The sequence below is a fragment of the Peromyscus californicus genome, unplaced genomic scaffold, assembly GCF_007827085.1.
Source record: "Peromyscus californicus insignis strain IS unplaced genomic scaffold, ASM782708v3 Scaffold_4__1_contigs__length_199733344, whole genome shotgun sequence".
Taxonomy (NCBI): Eukaryota; Metazoa; Chordata; class Mammalia; order Rodentia; family Cricetidae; genus Peromyscus; species Peromyscus californicus.
The window spans coordinates 21,044,428-21,064,673 of record NW_026294562.1 but is presented as its reverse complement, the minus strand read 5'-3'; the positions used below and the strand labels follow the sequence as shown (position 1 = coordinate 21,064,673).

The following is a 20,246-nucleotide window of genomic DNA, read 5'->3' as shown; positions in this document are numbered from 1 at the left end:
ATTTTAGATAAAAAGCAGTAGGGCTGGGTCCTCCCCCAAACCAGAAAGGAGAGGAGAGATTTCTGGTCAGAGCTAGTCTTCAATCATTCTCTCCAGGACTATTCTATAGTCGTCATGACAACCCTTTACAAAGGGCTGCAAAAGGGTGTGCCAAGCTTGGGCTTTGTAACAGTGGAGGGTGTGTGGCCCCGACTGCTGAAGGCTGCTATAAGCAAACACACATTCTGTGATTGTCAGCATTCCTGCTACACACCTGATCCTGCATCCTGTCTCAGTAAAATGAGGAGCCCAAAAGAATATGCATCAGTTCTGTTGGCAGTCAGGACCCACCCCCAGCCCAGGCACTCTGGGCCCACAGACTTAGAGTTGGCAATTAGGCTAATCCTGGATGAGAGGGCAGCCGAGAGGAAGCAGGAAGGAGAGCGAATGGGATGAAGCACGCATGGGCCCCAAACATCCTTCCCACTGGCCCTGGCAGTCTGACCACACAATCATGGGAAGACACCACACTGGGAGAGTGAGGCTGGAATGTCCACACAGGCCTAGCCGTAAAGGGGAAGAGTGCAACAGTCTGAGTCTACAGAACAGGGGGTGGCCAGGTGTGGTCCCAGCCCTGGGGAGAATGAGACAAGAGGATCCCAAGTTTAAGGCCAACCTGGGCTGTATAGAATAACTGTCTCAAAACCCCAGAAATAAAAATAAACAATGAAGATCAGAGAGCGGTGGGGACCAGGCTAGAGGATGCACGTCCCGTGCAAAGATCTCAAGCCTACCATCACAGTTTCTGACGCACAAGAATCTGAGAAACACCAATTTTTATGCCTAATTTTTAAAAACTCTCTGAAGTCCAAACCAAACATGTCTATGGGTCAAATCTAGTCTGGAAAACATTAGCAACTCCTGTGCGGGGAGCCCTTGTGCGGCATCTGTAGCCTGAGCTACAGAGAAGGTCAGACACCAGACTTCCCATTGCCAAAGTTCTCATGCCCTGGAGTCCCGAGAAGCCACAGTGGCTAGCTCAGCAGACAGCATGTATCCATAAAGAAATCATGTTGCTGCTCTAACCAATCCAAAGTGCCTCACATTTTAAATCAGGGAAGAAAAGAATGTTTAAAACTATCAAATATTATGGTAGGATTTAAACTATCGTGACGTCTCACACACAGCACACTTGTGAATATATGACCACCCTAAAATGCTAGCCACATATGACTTGGGTATTTAGCCAATCTTTTTAGCAAGCAATATTGGCCAGCAAGTGTCGGCCATCAAACCTTAAAGCCCTCCCGGAGGCCAGGGTAGTGGCCAGTTAATGAAGAAGCAGATTCCCAGAATGTGTCACTTCCTCTTGCCAGTGCTGGGCCAGCAGGAAGAGACACAGGTCTCTCACTCTGGAGTATCAATGTTCTTGTCTGCTGGTGTCCTCTCTGCCCTATGTTACACATTCATGGAACAGAATTCTCGCACCGATGATGCACACACACTCCCAGGTTTGTTTCTCTGACTTAAAGGAGCTATTCCTATCCAAGGCCCTGGTGATGCGGGTCCCAAGGGATGCCTGTGGTTATAATAAGATGCATCACGAGACCCTCACACCCTTTACTGCAACAAAGGCATCTAATTGGAAAGTCAGCGTTCTACCAGGCCCCCAGGATGCCTACCCCACAGCGAATGCGGTCCGGCTGCACCACCATCAGGTTCCCAGGCGATGTCTCCAGAGGCAGGCTCGTCTGCTTTGAGAGAGGAAGAGCTCTCTCGTCCTCAGGTTCCGTGTCAGTTACTGAGTCACAGCCAGAATCTGTGGAATACAAGACATGACTGAATGGGAGCAGGAAAAGGGGAACTGGTAGGCATGCTTCACCCCCGAAAACCCCACACATCACCACGCAGGAAGCAGCTGTGAGTGTCACACAAATCCAAACTGAAGGGAGTGACTCGATAAGTCACAAAAGAGGACCCAACGCGCAAAAGTCAATCATTTGTAGGCCATAGAGTAGAAAGACAGCAAGAGAGCAATGTCAGGGGCTGAGGCCCAAAAATGTGAGGCAGGCAAGTCTAGGTTCTACCAACAGGTTTCTGGAAGCCTCACCTCAGGACTTCCCACAGGACTGAAAGGTAGTAAGGAAAATGGAGTCAGGAAGGAATTGCCTACTTTACAAGAGAGCAAGAAACTCTGCAGAAAGTGACAGGAACTTGGGTCACATCTACCCAATATCTCTCCTCTGTCAGCAGCAGTGAGAAGCAACTGTTTTCAACAAGCCTAAGGCCAGAACCCCTGGGTTCCAGGTCAGGGATGGAGACTGGGATGGTGTTTTACTGCCAACTTCCCACTCCCTGGAAGCACCTGAGAAGTTAGCTTTGACCGGAATCATCCAGACCAGCTTGGTCTGTGGACATGTCTGTGGCGGGCTGTCTTGATTGCTAATTGATGTAGGAAAACCCAGCCCATTGTGGTGGCATCATCCACTAAACAGAGAGTCCTGATTTATACAGGAGAGGAGAGAGCTGGATGAGAGGAAGCAGGAAGCATGAGTCCAGTTGTTTCTCTGTTCTTGACTGTGGATGTAATATGCTGTGATGTGGTGTGGTATGGTGTGGTGTGGTGTGGTATGGTGTGGTGTAGTGTAGTGTGGTGTGGTGTAGTATGGTGTGGTGTGGTGTGGTGTGATGTGGTGTGGTGTGATATGATGTGGCATGGTATGGTGTGGTGTGATGTGATGTGGTATGGTGTGGTGTGGTGTGGTGTGGTGTGATATGGTGTGGTATGGTGTGGTGTGGTGTGGTGTGGTGTGGTGTGGTGTGAAGTAGTGTGGTATGGTGTTGTGTGATGTGGTGTGGTGTGGTATGATATGGTGTGGTGTGGTGTGGTATGATGTGGTGTGGTGTGATATGTGGCATGGTATGGTGTGGTGTGATGTGAAGTGGTGTGGTATGGTGTGGTGTGGTGTGGTGTGATATGGTGTGGTATGGTGTGGTGTGGTGTGATGTGATGTGGTGTGGTGTGGTGTGGTGTGGTGTGGTGTGGTGTGGTGTGGTGTGGTGTGATATGGTGTGGTATGGTGTGGTGTGGTGTGATATGATGTGGTGTGGTATGGTGTGGTGTGGTGTGGTGTGGTGTGAAGTGGTGTGGTATGGTGTGGTGTGATGTGGTGTGGTGTGGTATGATATGGTGTGGTGTGATGTGACGTGCTGTGGTGTGGTATAGTGTGGTGTGATGTGGTGTGATGTGGTATGGTGTGGTGTGGTGTGGTGTGGTGTGGTGTGGTGTGGTGTGGTGTGACGTGCTGTGGTGTGGCATGGTGTTGTATGAAGTGATGTGGCGTGGTGTGGTGTGGTGTGATGTGACATGGTGTGATGTGGCATGGTGTGGTGTGGTGTGGTGTGAAGTGGTGTGGTATGGTGTGGTGTGATGTGGTGTGGTGTGGTATGATATGGTGTGGTGTGATGTGACGTGCTGTGGTGTGGTATAGTGTGGTATGATGTGGTATGGTGTGGTGTGGTGTGGTGTGACGTGCTGTGGTGTGGCATGGTGTGGTGTGAAGTGATGTGGTATGATGTGATGTGGCGTGGTGTGGTGTGGTGTGATGTGACATGATGTGATGTGGCATGGTGTGGTGTGACGTGACGTGACATGACATGATATGACTACTTGAGTTCCTGCCTTGGCTTCCCCTTCAATGGCAGTCTGTAAGCTGGAATTATAAACCAATCTCTCCCTCCCTAACCTGCTTTTGGTCTGGGTGTTTAGTCACGGTACCGGAATGAGACTAGGACACGGAGACTGAGCAGGCAGGCGAGGTGTACAGACGTGAAGAGCATGGCAAAGACCGTGAGACAACGGTGAGAGCGTGTAAGAGCTCTTCAGCAGGGCTCCTAATCAGCATCTAGGGATCAGCACGCCTCTTTGTGACGTTATACCCAAGACTATGTGTGCCTATATACAGACGACAGATCCACACATGAAAAAATGAGCCACATCCATGTTATCAGGAAAACGCAACTCAAAGCAACAATGACATACCACAGCACGTCTGTTAGAACAGTCAGAATCTAAAACATAGATGGCACCAAGTGTCTTCAAGGAAATGCAACATCAGGCTCCCTCTACTAGGAAATGCAAACCCAGTACAGCCACTTCGGAAGGACTTTGGCCATTTCTCACCAGATTAAATATACTTTACCACGCAATCCTACAATCATACTCTTTGGTATGTCCCCAAAGCATTTGAAAATTCAGGTACACACAAAAACCAGCACACAGATGTTGACCGCAGCTTTCTCTACAGCTGCCAGAAGTTGGAAGACATCCTCTAGTAGCCGGATAAACAAACAGTAGCGCAGCAAGCAGTCGTGGAATACAGCCCCGGATAGAAATGAGCTCGTGGGAGAAACAAACCGGGCTAGTTCTGGTCAACTTGACAGAAGCCAAGGCCATCTGGGAGGAGGGAACCCCAACTGAGAAAATGCTTCCATCAAATGGGCAGTTAGCAAGTTGGTGGGGGCATTTTCTTGATTAATGATGGAAGTGGGAAGGCCCAAGCCACTATGGGTGGGGTCATCTCAGGGCAACATGGTCCTTGGTAGCTAGCGTAAGAAAGTAAATGAAGCAAGCCATGGAGAACAAGCCGTGGAGAGCAAGCCTGTAAGCTTGTCTTCCATATCTCTGCTTCAGTGCTTGCCTCCAGGTTTCTGCTTCTTTGCAATGAACTGTAAGCTGAAATAAATTCTTCCTCTCCAGGTTGCTTTGGTCATGGTGTTTATTACAGGAATAGAAAGGAAAGGAGGATGCTGAGTGAAAGAAGCCCAAGACTGTGTGGTTCCAACTATATGACATTCAGAAAAGGGCAAAACTATTGGAGAAAAGAAATCCATGGTTGCCAGGGCTTGGAAGGAGGGAGAAATAAACAGACTGCATCCATTTGTTTTTTTAGGGTAGTAAATGTACTTTGTATGATACTGTGAGGTGGATATACATCATACATTTGTCCAAATCCCCTGACTAGACAATACCAAGAGTGCAGATGTACAGTGGGCTGATGACATTGATGTGTAAGTTCATCTGTTGAAACCTCGTGGACCACCATGGTGTTGGGTGCTGAGAGTGTTGGATGCTGTATGTAAGGTATAGGAAACCTTCATACTTTCCATTTGATTTTGGCCAGAAACCTACAACTATTCTTAAAAGCAGCCTTCTAAAAATTAAAACAGCAAAAGAGAGAGAGAAAAAAAATAAATTACCACAAAATAAAGGACATGGTTGGTAAAATGACTCAGCAGGTAGTCCTGGCAAAGTAACGTGGGAGGGACGGAGTACTATGAAACTCTTTCTAATTCACAAAACTCCCAGATGAAATCAAGATGCACTACAGATATGAAATTTAAACATTAAAAGATGGAAATATGGGTCGATGTATTGTCATTGATTTGGGAAAAGATTTAACAACTGAAAAATGTCATCTCAGTAAGCAATAGTCTTGACAAGATGAATTTAACCTTTTAGTAAACAAACAGACGAGATGGAAAGAAAACTAGTAAAATGTGGTATATCCATAGAACGAAATGATTCGGCAACGACACGGAGCGAGGCCTTGATCCGTTCCACGGCAGGGATCAATCCTGACCACAGCAGGCTGGTGAGGGAAGCCAGACACAAAAGGCCACAAACGTCGCATGATTCCAAAGACCTGTGTCCAGGATGGACAAACCTACAAAGACAGACGAAAGCAGGCTAGTTCTTGCTTCATCCCGAAGAGTTTGGGGTGATTGCAGGGAAGGTACTGAAGTGGTAGAATTTTTTTCTGAGGTGATGCAAATATTCCAAGAAGTTATTGAGACAGCCTCACAAATCTGTGAATGAACCAAAGACTGTTGAACTGAACCCTCTAAACAGAGGATCATATGGCATGTAAATTATTTCTTTAGCACTGTTACCCTAAAACTCAACAGGAAAATCATAAACTGCTTAAATTTCAAAGTAATCATAACAAGAGGGTGAGCTCCTATACGAAGAGGAAACATCCCACGCTCAATAAATGGCAAGATAGAAATACAAACCACCTCCTCATTCAGAAAGCAGTGTCCCTCATTCTGACCAGCCAGCGGGAAATGTAAAAGAACAACCTGTGTTGCTGTTTCACTTTTCCAAACTGAAAGACTTAGTGTGTCACAGATGCCCTCACTCGGTGACAGGCCCATGTCTAGCAGAAGAGGGAACCACTGAAACGTGCGCACACTCGGCCACATAATTCTACTCCCAGAAGCCTCTCTTTGGGAGGAAAATAAATGTCCAAAGCATAAAGATATTAAAACAAGATGTCTTTGCATCAGGAACAAAACAGAAAACAATCTGTCTGAACATTAGAAACATTCTTTTGGCTTGACATGGTGGTGTACATGAACTAGGGAAGCAGAGACATGAGCATCTCTGTGAGTTCCAGGCCAATCTGGTCTATGTTTTGAACTCCAGGTCCACCAGAGCTATACAGGGAGACCCTGTTCTCAAAACAAAATCCACATTATTTTCAAAGAATTTCAAGAGGCATGTTAAGGACAAATATAAAATTACATATTTTACACTACAGAATTTCAATTTTACTAAACTCATCTCCAAAGAATTTCTTCAGAAGAAAATCTATGTGGTTTTTTCCTTCTTTCCTTCCTTTCTCCCTTCCTTTCTTCCTTCCTTCCTTCCTTCCTCCCTTCCTTCCTTTCTTCCTTCCTTCCTTCCTTCCTTCCTTCCCTCCTTCCTTCCTTGCCTGTGTTTTTATATTTTCCATAGTGAGAAAGCCTCACTTTGATTCTGAGTTTGGGTGATGCATCTCCTGGCTCATTATCCTGCCATTGAGGCCATTGGGACCTAATGAGACTGACCCCTAGGGCTAACCCTTGGCTCAGCTGGGCTATGTAAACACTTCCTTCCAACAGGTCCATCAATGCTGCTTTAGAGAACCACCAGCAACCAGCATAGTGGTTTCAGGAAGTTGGACAGGATGCCCATTCACTGTACCATGCTGCTGCCACTGACTAGCAAGCTATAGAGGTCCCAGTCCCAGTAGACTACAGGCAGAGAAGCTGTGCATCAATGGGGCCACTGCAGCAGATTCAAAGCTTCCATCCAAGAAAAGCCAGCTCCAACACAAACACCACCTAAAACCACCCCATCCAGTACAATGATCCCAAGCTTCCCTTCTTTTCTTATTTTATTTATGTACATTGGTGTTCTTCCTGCATGCATGTCTGTGTGAAGGTGTCAGATCCCCTGGAACAGGAATTACAGACATTTATGAACCACCATGTGGGTGCTGGGAAATGAACCCAGGTCCTCTAGGAGAGCAGCCAGTGCTCTTAACCACTGAGTCATCTCTCTACCCTCAAGCTTCCCTTCTTGACCAAGGAGATCATTCTTCCATCCCTACCTGTCTCTGGAGGTGATGCTGCCACTTCTGCCTGACCCAAATGTTAGGTTCTGGTGAAGGCACTGGGAACCCAGCCCCCACGACCAGGGTAGAGCTGTATTAAGATACCAACAGACTCTTTGCTGCTGAAAATTGGCTCAGCTTACAGGAAGTCTACAGCACACTTGGAACCGGCAGAAGACTCTGCAGAGCCTATTTCCCCAAATCTCATCTGTAGGGGATGCATGTGACAACTACTTATACTCAGGAAACAATTGGCCTGATTTCTCTTACTCAACAAGAACAACAAACATCAGGTTTCCCCCTTTGCCTTACTGCCAGGTAGTTCATAGGCCAACTGACTTGGTCTTTAAGCACTTCCATCCTCTGTATTGGGAGGCTTTGTTGTTTTGTTTTGTTTTCCTGGGATCTTTGTGGAGGCAGGGTCTGTCTGTCTGTAGTCCAAGATAGCTTCAAATTCACAATCCTCATGCCTCAGCCTCCTGAGTAATAGGATTACAGGCACGCAGCCCACGCATGGCTTACCTCTTAGACTCTCTTGTCCAGGTCCTTGGTCCCATCTCTTTCGTTTTCGTGTTGTGTTGAATTTTGGAGGCTACCTCAAATCCTCTTTGGTGTCAGTCAGTGTGGGAACCACTATTTCTCTGACCAAAGTCCTCAGCTACATCCCTTGTGTGAATTTGAGTTTGAACTGTTCATTCAGATGAAAACATCTTTGAGACAGGACAGGAGCACATTGGAGAGTGTGTTCGCCAGGCTATAACTAGGTCCTGCCATGAGATTTCGGTAGTGTTGGGGTGTGTAATTGCTCGGTGGCTAGATACTGCTATGCTGGGTGTTAAGGCAGACACAAGAGTTCTCTGCATATTGCTTTCAGTAGAGAAATGAGCTAGGAGATCCAAGTCCTCTGATGCTACAAGTCCCCCAAGAGCCTCAGCAAGAAGTTGGTTTCTATGCCACATTCACAAGGGTCCTGCTCAACAAACCACATCATCTTTGACTAAACAAATCTAGTCGATTCAACTTTTATGTTTTTTTTAACTTATCTGTTTTACTTTCAGAATTGAGACAGACCGAGAAGCACAGTGTATCTACACAGGTCTAGATGGTGTCAACACAAGCAATCTTTCCACATGGGAAATTCACAACACTTCTTTCCTTCCTTTAAAAGGGAATCTATTTATTATAGACTTTGGGTAGGACTATGATTTTTCATCATAATTAGCATACCGTGCAGTCAGACCCACAACTAAACCACACTGAGTAGCTCGCCCTAGGCAAGAGGGCTGCTGACACATTCACTATTATTACTAATGCTGGTAACAGTGAAAGTTACCTTTCACTGGGGGTCAAGGTGACTACTCACTAGTCTCCATGTCATCCTCCCCACAGTCCTGTGAGATGGGAATCAGTGCCATCTTCTCATTTTAAAGATAAGCATTCCGAGCCTGGAAGGGATTTGAAATAGCGTAACTAAGGCAAAGCAACAAGCAGGGGCCAGTGGCTCTGTACTTCCTTCCTTGTGGGCAACAGAAGACAGTGTCACGTGCTCTTCCTGGGCTGGGCTGTGACTGCGCGCTCATGAGACATGGCTTGCACTTCCACTGTCTCGGAGGCCTGGTGCTACGAGGGCACTGCTGTTTGCAGTGCTGTGACCTCCTGCCAGGGCACAGGGCACATTCCACAGGCAAGGGTTAAGTCAAGAGGCAGTCAACACCAGCTAGACCAACTAGTGTCCTCATGTGCACGTGGCCTCTGGCCCACAGCTGTGCTCCCTCCCTTTCTGCTCAGTTTTCCTACCACAGCACCGATGGCCTCTCTCACTGAACTCCTGTGGCTTCCCAGTCTGTACGCCATTGTGGAGGGCAAAGTGCCTGCTAATCTCAGAGGGTATTTCTCAGACTTCAAGCTAAGATCTCGTGTGATGGGATGCTACCCCTTGGGGAGGTATAAACAAATATTGTTCTCAAAACCAACTAACTACAAATGCCACTGTTGTGCATTTATGCTATGCCAAGGGCATAATATAATATAGATTATATTGTAAAATATAATATAGATTATTTCATTTTATCATAGCTGGGAGATTGGTGTGATTCTGCCCATTTTACAGATAAACGTAAGTAAGTTGTCCAAGTCACACAGTGAATGCTATATGGAAATGTAACCCTCAACTCCATACTCTATCCCTCTGCCCATCTTCCAGGGTTCATCACACTGCAAGCCTTGCACTCTGGTAGAGCAGGTGTGATTCTAAACACACAGACAATGCTCTAGACACTGACCGACATATTTTAAAAGCAGAGCTGGTGAGGTGGCTCAATAACACACTGATGACCTGAGTTTGATACCTGGGACCCATGTGATAAAAGGAGAGTTCCACAAATTGTCTCTGGCCTCTTCAGGCACTGCATTCACACAATGTACAGACATACATTTAGGTAAAAATAAACTAATATAAATAAATAAATAACATCTAAAGAAAGGAAAAAGTAGAAAGTCATTTCACCACGGTAAGAGGACCCTATAACACAGCTCTGACATGCTTACCTCCCTCTGTACCACGAAGGGGACCAGTCCATAAGCACATCACCTTCCCTAAGCATCCAAATGAGGAATTTAATACTGATGTTTGGTTTTATTGTCTTATTATTTTATAGTTAACATCTCTCTACATAAAAAAAACACTAGTTTTTCTTTCATTTATAGTGGCAAAGTTTACCTTAAAATAAACTTAGTTGGATTATAAACATGAAAAGAAAACACTAAGTTCAATGAACACATTTGGGGGCAAGTACAGTTGGGACAATTCATACCATCTTGTGACTATAATTAATGTCACTGAATTTTATGCTCCAAATTGATTTAAATGACAAGTACTATGATACATATATATATTTCACCAAAACAATACACCCAAGTCCACTGAACTGCACACTTTAAAGAGTTCACTGGATGTTCTGTGTATTGTATCTCAATAAAATTGTTTTTTTAAAACAAAACAATAGGACTACGGCACAAAAATAAGCCAAAAATCCCATCATTGATTCACAGATTACTGAGGGGTCAAAGGAAGATGTGTTATGATAATTCTTTCATTTTGTTAAAATCTATTTATTTAGAAGTTTGTTATGCTTTGTGACTCAAATTCAAATGCCTCCTGCTTCAGCCTCCCAAACGCTGGGATTATAGACATCAGCACCACACCCGACTGTTTCTGAAAAGTTGAAATGAGGTAAAGTGAAGGTGTAAGGCGGGAGGAAGGCCTATAGCACGAGCACACGAAATCATTCCAAGTTTTGGATGATGAGAAAAAAGAAAGTTACCAGAGAAGGAAGCCAAATAATGACCTTCAGCAGAATTAGAGTTTTCTGTCAACCTAGTCAAAACAGGAACGAAACAGAAAGGGGTCAGAGGCCAGGCTGAACATGTGAGTCTGTGAGCTGGAAAGGGGTTGGGGCCAGGCTGAACACGTGTGTCTGTGAGCTGGAAAGGGGTCGGGGCCAGGCTGAACACGTGTGTCTGTGAGCTGGAAAGGGGTCGGGGCCATGCTGAACACACTGGTCTGTGAGCTGGAAAGGGGTCGGGGCCAGGCTGAACATGTGAGTCTGTGAGCTGGAAAGGGGTCGGGGCCAGGCTGAACATGTGAGTCTGTGAGCTGGAAAGGGGTCGGGGCCATGCTGAACACACTGGTCTGTGAGCTGGAAAGGGGTCGGGGCCAGGCTGAACACGTGTGTCTGTGAGCTGGAAAGGGGTCGGGGCCAGGATGAACATGTGTGTCTGTGAGCTGGAAAGGGCAGGGGAGGCTCATCAGTCTGTGTCTAAGGCTTTGAATGTGGCTGACAAAATGCATGAGGGAGCCAAAGATTTCTTGCAAGAATGTAGCCAAATGAGTAACCAAGCAATTTGGCAGGGTGGGTGGGGGGTGGGAGATGGGGGGTGGGATGAGGTAGTGGGAGTGGGGGGTGTTGTTCATGAACAAAAGAGTGTCTTTTCTCTGCATTTATATGCAAGGTCCAGGATGTCACCTCATGAGGATAGCCACGGAGCCGGAGCTTACAGATGTTTTTCCACTCAGGGTAAAACATGTCAGCTGTTTGTTATTCATACTCATCTGTCCTACCTATGTGACAATGACTAAATCATGAAACAGCTATTTCTCCAAGTACTGAATAAAATCTTCCAAAATCCAAGTTTGCTACGAAGTTTCCTAAGTACATAACAGCCGTCCACTGAACATGTATGGCATGTTTTGGCACTGACCTGGGTCCCATGGGAGAATGCCAAAGGTGAGGCCTTCACTGTCTTAGACCTTAAGGAGCTAAGTTGAGTGGGAAGATGAGGATCTGTGTGGAAAATGGTAAGAACTATGTGATATTGTATTATCAAGCACTGATCTGCACAGTGAAATTGTAAATATAACTGACTTGGGTAAATTCATGTCCCAAACTGCTCAGAGACGCGTAGACATATGACGAATACGACCAAAGTTTAAAGAAGCTTAAATAAAATGAAAAAAGCATCAGCTAACAGAGACATGCTTGGTTAGTGTAAGTCAAAGAGCTCCAGGAGGCTGAGCTGATCCTTCTGAGAAAAAAAGAGTATTTCCCAATGAAGTTAATAAAGTATTTCCTAACTCTTATTTCACCAATGAATTCTCACTGTTTATCAATGATTATCCAAAGCCTATGCCACGTCCACCAAGAAATGTAAGGGCAAGAAAATGTGTGTCCTCAATAGTGCTGGACTGCTGTATGTGAGGACAGGAAGGACTGTGGAGACAGACATGAGATGTGACAGCCAAGTGATGTGCTGCCATGGGAAGCAGCGTGGGTCACCTTCCACTGCGGAGGCTGTGTGGGAGAGGAAAGCTGAGTTCCCAGAAAGCCATGCACCAGGCTTTGGTCTCTGAATAGAAGACTTATTGTCAAGAGGTGTTCAAAATGCAACTTTATTTTGCTAGAAAAGTTAAAGATTTTCTTTTGATTTTTTAAAATTTGTTTGGTTGGTTTTATTGTTTTGATTTTCTAAAACAGGGCCTCATTATGTAGATTTGGCTGGCCTGGAACTCAAAGAGATCCTCTTGCCTCTGCCTCTTGAGTGCTGTCTTTGTTTAGTTTCTAAATAAGTCCAGACACTCTTGTAGTCCGGTCAGAACTGAGAAGGGGAGTGGCTGACCACCCCATCACACCCTTCAAACTTGGCCTTCAAATGCATGAAACAGCACAAAGTGGTGGCCAACAGTGTTGCCAAGCCAACATCCTGCCCTACCTGCTTCCAGGAACAAATAAAACGCTATAATTAACTGATGTCTGAAAAACTACACCACAAGAGTGGTCTGCTACATGCTTAGAAAATGATTCTTAATTGGGCTATAAACATTTCTCCTGTTTACACACCTTCATCTTGTTTCTATTTGCTAGGAGCTTGGAAATGTAGCATCTTGGCCATTGTGCCCTTGGAAAGCACAAAGGAAGACCTCGAGCCTGGCTCTGACCTCAATTTCTCAATGTATAAACTCCAACGATGTTGTTCACTCCAGCTAGCTGAGGCAGGAGGAGGGCGGCTGGCGGTGGTGGGACTTCAGTGCAGAGTTTCAGTCTACTCCCCACAGCTTCCTGGAAGCCTTGAGATGCCTTTTCGTTTTCGTCATCACCCACAGAGCTCTCTTAGCCCTTGCTCACCCACCTTGGTTAATGAGTATTGAATTTCCCATCCAACGAACCCCTCTCACTTATAGGACACCCCAAAAGAGTGACCGTGTACACAGCTGGCTGAGTGACCAGCTACTTCCAGCTGTCTCCAGTCACCACACTGTCGGTTGGAGGGGGCCGGTGGGCTGCCAGGTTCTTACCACGAAATATGGTTCTGAGATTAAAGCCGGGAAAGGGAGGAAGCGAGGATTGTCGTTAGTGTTAGAGTAAGTTAGCTACAGTGGTATCAGTCATTGCATTCATCATCTTCATCATCCCCCCTCATCCCCATGATGCCAAAAAGTCCAGGGTAGACTCCTATGGATACATTCTCAACTCCAGCTTTAAATATATTCACGGTGGCCGCTCTACCTTCCTGGCAACAGGAGAAGGAAGGAGGAAGAAGAAGAAGAGGGGGAGAAGATGAAGGGAAGGAGGGAGGGAGGAAGAGAGGAAAGGAGGAAGGGAGGAAGGAAGGGATCCATTCTTACTCCAGTCTTTAGGGCCACGGCGTTACTGACTCTCAGAACCTGGCTGACTCACCTGTCCTATCTATCCTGCTTTGCCATCTGGGTGTTCTGTGCCAGCTGCAGATTCCTCAAACTGTCTGGCTGCACAACACATCTGGATTTGCAGTACTAGGCAAGGAAGGTCTGGGTAGAATCCTCTGTACACTGACCCAAGTCTTTTTCAGCTCACACAGGCAAGTAACCGTTTTTGTTGTTGGTTTTCTTTTTGTTTTTTCCTACACTTACCAGGTAGTCCATTTGGTCCTCTTCAAGGACCTTAAGCTTCAGAATCAAGGGGTCAGACAAGAGGAGAGGGGACCTCAGACCTCTGTGGCCTTTACACACATGTGTCCCCACATAATCAGTCTGCATAAACTGTGCAAAGTATTAGCTTTGGGTTTTTTTTGGCTTTGTTTTTTCAAGCGAAGAATGACAGCCCTTCTCTTCTCTTCTCCACCCAGCCCTACCTGCTCTTCAGCTTGAACACAAATAGCACAGCCAAGGCTACCATGACAACCAGAGCGTGTGCTCCCCCCGTCCACTGAGGATAGATCTGCCTACTGCTCTCCCGGCCCTCAGCCCGTTGGAGTTGGGGCCAGGGTCCTCCAATCTCCCAACTTCAGCCCTCAGGAAGCATTCCTGAGTAGTAGGGTCAAGTCACTCCCTCCTCCTCCTCCAAGAGCTGAGGGTTGTCCAGAATTCTCTCCCTACCCAGTGCCTACGAACTTTTATATTTGTTCTTTTCAGTGTTCTCAGGCACCTGTGACAGAAGTGACCATTTCTACTTAGCAGATGGACCAAGGGAGGCAGGGGCATGAGGGCTGCCTGGCCCGTGTTAACAGTAGGATGGCACTCAGAAGCCGGGGCTCCAGGCCTCAGGCCCAGTTGACAGAAAAGCAGGAGGCGCAGATGCTCAGAAAACGTGACCCCAACAGGTGGAGGGGGGCTGATGCTGAGCCACAGACCAACATATCCTGGTGTGAGCCTGGGCAGGGGGAAGGGGAGAAATCTGCTTCCTCTTCCTAAACAAACAGGTTCATAAACGCCTGTTTCTGTCCCAGACTTGGTGTCTCTCAAGTTGCTTTCTTCAGCCACAGACAACCCAAGAGAGCCAAGGCAAGCTGCCTCTGCCCTTCAAGTCCTTGCCCAGGTCCGTAAGAGGAAGCATCCCAGTGACCAGCCCTGGGAGGCAGCCCCTCCACGGAGGCAAGGGCTGGAGGCCCTCAGGCCCCTGTTTCACTGTTCAGGAAACCCCAGTATTGCTAACAAAGCCCGAGACACCACAGGCGCCCCCAGCTCCCAGCCCCCACCTTAGAGGCTTCCTCTTTCTTCATCTGTTTCCGACACTTATAAATGTGCTTCCTCTCTCTATGTAAATTTGGTTCAAAAGGCACAACGAAGGCTTGTAATGAGGCCATTAATAACTGGTCTCTTAACAGGCTCTTCTTGGCTTCCTGGTGCAAGAATCAATTCTAATCTAAACAAACAGTGATGTCGGGATTTACTGGTGTAAGGACAGACAAATGGGCTTTGTGTGGAGCAGGCTGTGTGGTTTATTTTCACGCAGCCAAGCGAAGACCAAAGGCAAGCCTTGATAATAAAATCAAGCTTGGATACTTGAGATTAAAATCCTGTTCCTTTTACACCTACACAACCCAGTGAAGAAACTTCCGGAAAGGCTCAGGTGGCATTTGCTTTTCTGCTCTGCTGACCCCTAGCATTCCCACAGCTGAAGTCAGAGAACTGGTTGGCCAGTTTCACTTTCCATTTCTAGGGAGGGCCTATCTGTCGGTCCTCCTTGTCAGAAACGCTGTTTTGGCTTCGCAACATAGTCAAGGTGAGGTGAAATGTGGTGTTCCTTGGGAAGGGGATTAAAGAAACCCAGACTGAGACGACACTTCAGATTCTACTGTAATGGCTGCTGAGATACTTGGCTGGCAAGGGTGCTTGCCTCTAGCCCGACCGCCTGAGTTCAACCCCTGAGACCCACAGAGTAGTAGAGAAATGACTTCTGGAAGTTGCATTGACACATGCACATGGTGGCACATGCCCTTCCCAATATCACACACACACACACACACACACACACACACACACACACACACACACACCAACAACAACAACACCAACAACACCAACAACAACAACAATAAATAAATAAATAAATAAATAAATAAATAAATAAATAAAAATTTCCAAAATTTTAAGACAAAAGCTGTAACTCCTTTAACCCAAGTTCTCTTAGCTATCCCTCAAATAAAACCTAGCCTATTGAGACCAAGATTCCAAAGACTTACTATTTCCCCCGAGCACACATGGTTACCGAGGGACTCTGGAAAGGACATCCACCTAACCCACGGAAGCCTGGCCTCAAGTTCTACCTGTCATTTACTAGCTGAATTTTCCTAGTTTTAGCTTTTTTTCTCTTCAAAAGGCTATTTATGCCTGCCTGGCCCATCTCAAGGCTTCTACGGATGAAGTGATAAACATCCAGGAGTCCTGTGAAACCTGAAAAGTGCTTGACAAAGTTAAAGCAATTAGTGTTGTTTATCTGGTGTCCAAATTGCTCTTCTTTGAGGATAGGTTCCCCGGCATTCATTCATCTTTGTATCCCCAGAGCCGAGAATATAGTGAGAAATCAATAAATGCTTCTTGCATGAATGGATGAATCGATGGATGAGGTAAGATGAACCATCTAAATTACTAGCAGGGAAAACACCACCTGCACCTCAGGGAGGGTGACTCCAGGGCCATGGGGCCCCGAGGCTTTCAAGATAGAACATGGAGAGAAGCAGGAAACTACTTGATCCCCTAATTTATGTCAGAAGGTTGAACTAAGATGCCCTGAAAATTTGGCATGGGTACTGTGGAGCAGTTCAGATCTTCTGAGAAGCAAAGGCCGCCTTGAACAGAAAAGGGGAGAAGGAGGCAGAGAGAGCCTAGAGCCTGAGTCCAAACGAAGGCGATGGGAAAGAAAGGTTGCTGTGGTGTGCTAGACCACTGTGCTGAGGAGAGCTCTGCAGTCCTATCAGGACGGCTCAGACCAGCACTGGCCATTGGAGACGCCTGTGTTTTCTGGGAAGGGGCATGCTGTAGCATGGACCCCCGCCGTGGTCAGTTGCTGGATAAAAGAAGCTAGCCTTTGGTCAAGTGCCACGACGGATGTGGAATGAGGCTCTGGGTCCTCGGACAATTCTAATCTGGGCAGCTGGAGGCCTGCAAGACATATTCTCAAAGCCATCACTTTTGTGGCAGTACTTCAGAGCATGAGGTTTGGTTACCAGCTGGTCACCTTGAGTAAGTTATTTAGTTTCTCAGAGACTTAATTCTGAAACGGAGAATGCAATTGCTAATTCTCAGGATTGTTATTGTTGAGCACTGTTCACTGCCAGGTGCTCAACTAAAGGCAGCTGCCATCTATCTATACATCTATCTATCTATCTATCTATCTATCTATCTATCTATCTATCTATCTATCTTTCTATCCATCTATCTATCATTATTATTATAATCATTATGAGCGAAGAGTTTCTACTAACAATTAAGATCTGAGGCCAGCCCTACTCTTACATCCCAGTGTTAGAATCTTGTGAGGAAACTGCCGAGGAATGGATCATAGCCCAAAAAATCTTTGGCTTGGCAGCATTACAGTTCAAATAACCAAACCAGTTTGTCTAATAAGGAAAGGTCAAGGGGACTTTCCCAGGTAGGCTACTTCCTGGAGGGGCTGCCAGGACGATTTGGACTACCAGAAGCGACCTGCAGCCACAGTGCCCTCCCCCTCCTTCTTGCTCCAGTAAGCCTGTAGGACCTCACTCTGCCTTCACCAGTGTGAGATGGCTGTCTGTCTTTGCAAGGAAGTGAAATCAGGAATCCTCTCCCTAGAACGGGATCGTCCCTGGGCCACGTGAGACAAGGCTCTCCTCTGCTGCTAATATCAAGTGCTCCTGCTAGGGAACTCCTGGTTACTTGGGTGCCCGTGGCCCTGACTGCTTTAGGTTACTAGTTTGGTTTTTTTTTTTTTTTTTTTTGGTTGTTTGTTGTTTCTTTTGGTGAGGGGGTTGAAGCAAAGTCTTACTGTGTAACCCTGGGTACTTGGAACTTGCTACATAGACCGGACTGGTCTCAAACTTACAGCAGTCTTCCTGCCTCTCCTTCCCAAATGCTGGAATTAAAAGATTGAACAAGCATGCCTGGCCTGTTTTGGAGGGGAGGGAGATTGTTTTAAACGTAGTCAACTTTCACTGCCTGGCTACTGCTGACTATCGATCCCTGTGTCTATTAGAATCACACAGTGTCCCCTCGGTAGACTGGAAGCAGTCACAGGTGCCAAGGCCCCACCTGAGCATCTCAGGCCTTTCCAGCCTTGCCAATGCTTACACCAGAACAACCAGAGGGAGGGAAAATGTCTGAGTGATTTTATAAAAAAGGGTATATTCTGAGTTGGTGGCAGCAATGACCATGACCTAACAAAGAAAAGATCCCTGAAGTGAACGTGTGTACTTATCTCTTCCACTACTGCCTCAGAAGCCTTCTCATTGATCCAGCCTCTCTCTAGTCTCCAAAAGGGTCACCAAAACACACACAGTGACTTCCTGTGTTTTGACCTTTAAAGGAATGACTTTCAGTTTTCCTGACAGATAAGCCCCAAACTAACCTGAAAAGAACATTGATTTTGTTTAATAGCTAACGACAAAGTTGGTCAGACTCTTCCAAAATAACTATTTCCATTTCAGGGACTTTTCCAGCACTCAGTCTGCCTTGTTTCCGCCTCGGGCTAGGCAGCTCACTGCACAGTACCAAGGATGGTTGACTGAAGCCTCCCACCAGCCAAACTGGGCCTTCCCACCAGAGGAAAGCAAGGTCACTCTCTAAAGTTGAATGGAAACCCCTGAGGGCTGACCACCTGTCCTATGGCCTCCAGGAGAAGTACCGAGCTTATCTCTAGGTACAAGTGCTTCCTCTGCATTGGTCCTTTGAATGAGAGCCAGAAAGGGGCTAGGGTGAACATGCCCAGTGTTCAGGAGACAGAGTGACAGTCACCAGGGAGAAACACTGGGTAAGCCACCTTCTGCCCCCCTTACACACAACCTTTATGAGGTTAGCAATTAGCCTGGTCATATCACCACTGTCTCCTGTTTGCATTATTCGCTCTCACCAATGGAAAAAGCAATTGTGGTTGGTTTCTTTGCAAATCCAAATACTTTAAAGAAATGATATCCTGGCTGGGTGGTGGGGGTGATGGTGCATGTCTTTAATTCCAGCTCTTGGGAGGCAGAGGCATGTGGATCTCTGTGAGTTTGAGGCCGGCCTAGTCTACATAGCAAGTTTCAGGACAGCCAGAGCTATATAATACAGAGAGCCTGTTTCAAAACAAAACAAAACAAAAAAACAACAAAGAAAAAGATTGTGTGTTGAGGGGGCGGGGCTGGAGAGATGGCTCAGTGGTTAAGAGCACTGACTGTTTTTCCAGAGGATCCAGGTTCAATTCCCAGCACTCACATGGTAGCTCACAATTGTCTGTAACTCCAGGATCCAACACCCTCACACAGATATACATACAGGCAAAACACCAATAAAATTAGAACAATGAAAAAAAAGACCAGGTGGACAGTGAAATTTGCTTGCTCTGTCCAGCTCCACATTCTGTGAGTCCATTGGCCTTGCTAACCACATTCTCACTAAGCATGAACGTGAGGTCTTTGCCCTTCTTCTGCAAACACTTCTTCCCGAAAGTCCAGTAAGGTCATGTGTGGTCCAAAATGCAACGTGAGAGCAGACATGTTCTGGTTTCTGGTCACAATCATGAGGACAGAGTTCAACTGTCACTTTATAAATAAAATTTGGGACCCACCAGAAGCTGCTCAGCACTGGATGAGGATGAGGAAGCACACACCCTAACAGTTGTCCCCCCAGAGAGAGGGAGGGTATCTGCAGAGGTCCTACCACATGGTGAGCTACAGTGGGGATGTGCAGTACCCACAGCACACCATCATCACACCAGAATCTCACATTTGAAAATAAAAAAATACTTTCATATGAGCTATGGGAGAGTCTACGGGTCAAGGTAGACTTGAGCAGAAACTTGTCTCTGTGGGGTCCTTGACACCTTTATCCTCTGTCTGCCTGTCCCCTCAGCCTCTGTGCTCTTTTCCTATGATATTAGTCCTCCACACATCATCTCCTGTCAACCTAGCAGTCACAGTGCGCTTTATTTCCTACATGGCTAGAGCTCAGCATCTTCCAGCAGTGAGGGCACAAGACACAGAGCCCCGAATGGGGAAGAGGAGAGTGGGCCCACACAAAGCTGGCTGAACTCCCCCACCTCCACACTCTGCCAATAAAAGCTTTATCTCAGTTATTTCCCTAAATAATAATAATGCAAATGCTTGGGAAATGTTCCATTTCGTCCTCTTTCACACCTTAGTAAGAATTATTTTTGAATCTTAGATCATCAAAGAACCTTTCCAATCGTTCAGAATCAAATTACACTCAATAAAGGATTTTAAAAAATCAGAGTCATCCTCTATTTGAATATTATAGCAAGAAGTCTACTCAGCTGACAAGTTTCAGGTGACCTGTAATCAACACCCTTATCGACAGTTCATCCCTGTGGAATCTGTGAAGAT

General features: G+C 46.3%; 1 protein-coding gene across 1 annotated transcript in view; it reads right to left on the bottom strand.

The window, feature by feature from the left end:
• Pik3ap1 (phosphoinositide-3-kinase adaptor protein 1) overlaps positions 1-20,246 on the bottom strand; it is a 118,512-nt gene that overhangs the window by 62,426 nt on the left and 35,840 nt on the right. The window contains exon 3 of the mRNA XM_052712888.1: positions 1,662-1,798. Within this exon, the coding sequence (XP_052568848.1) occupies positions 1,662-1,798 (137 nt within the window). The remainder of the gene's footprint in view (positions 1-1,661; positions 1,799-20,246) is intronic.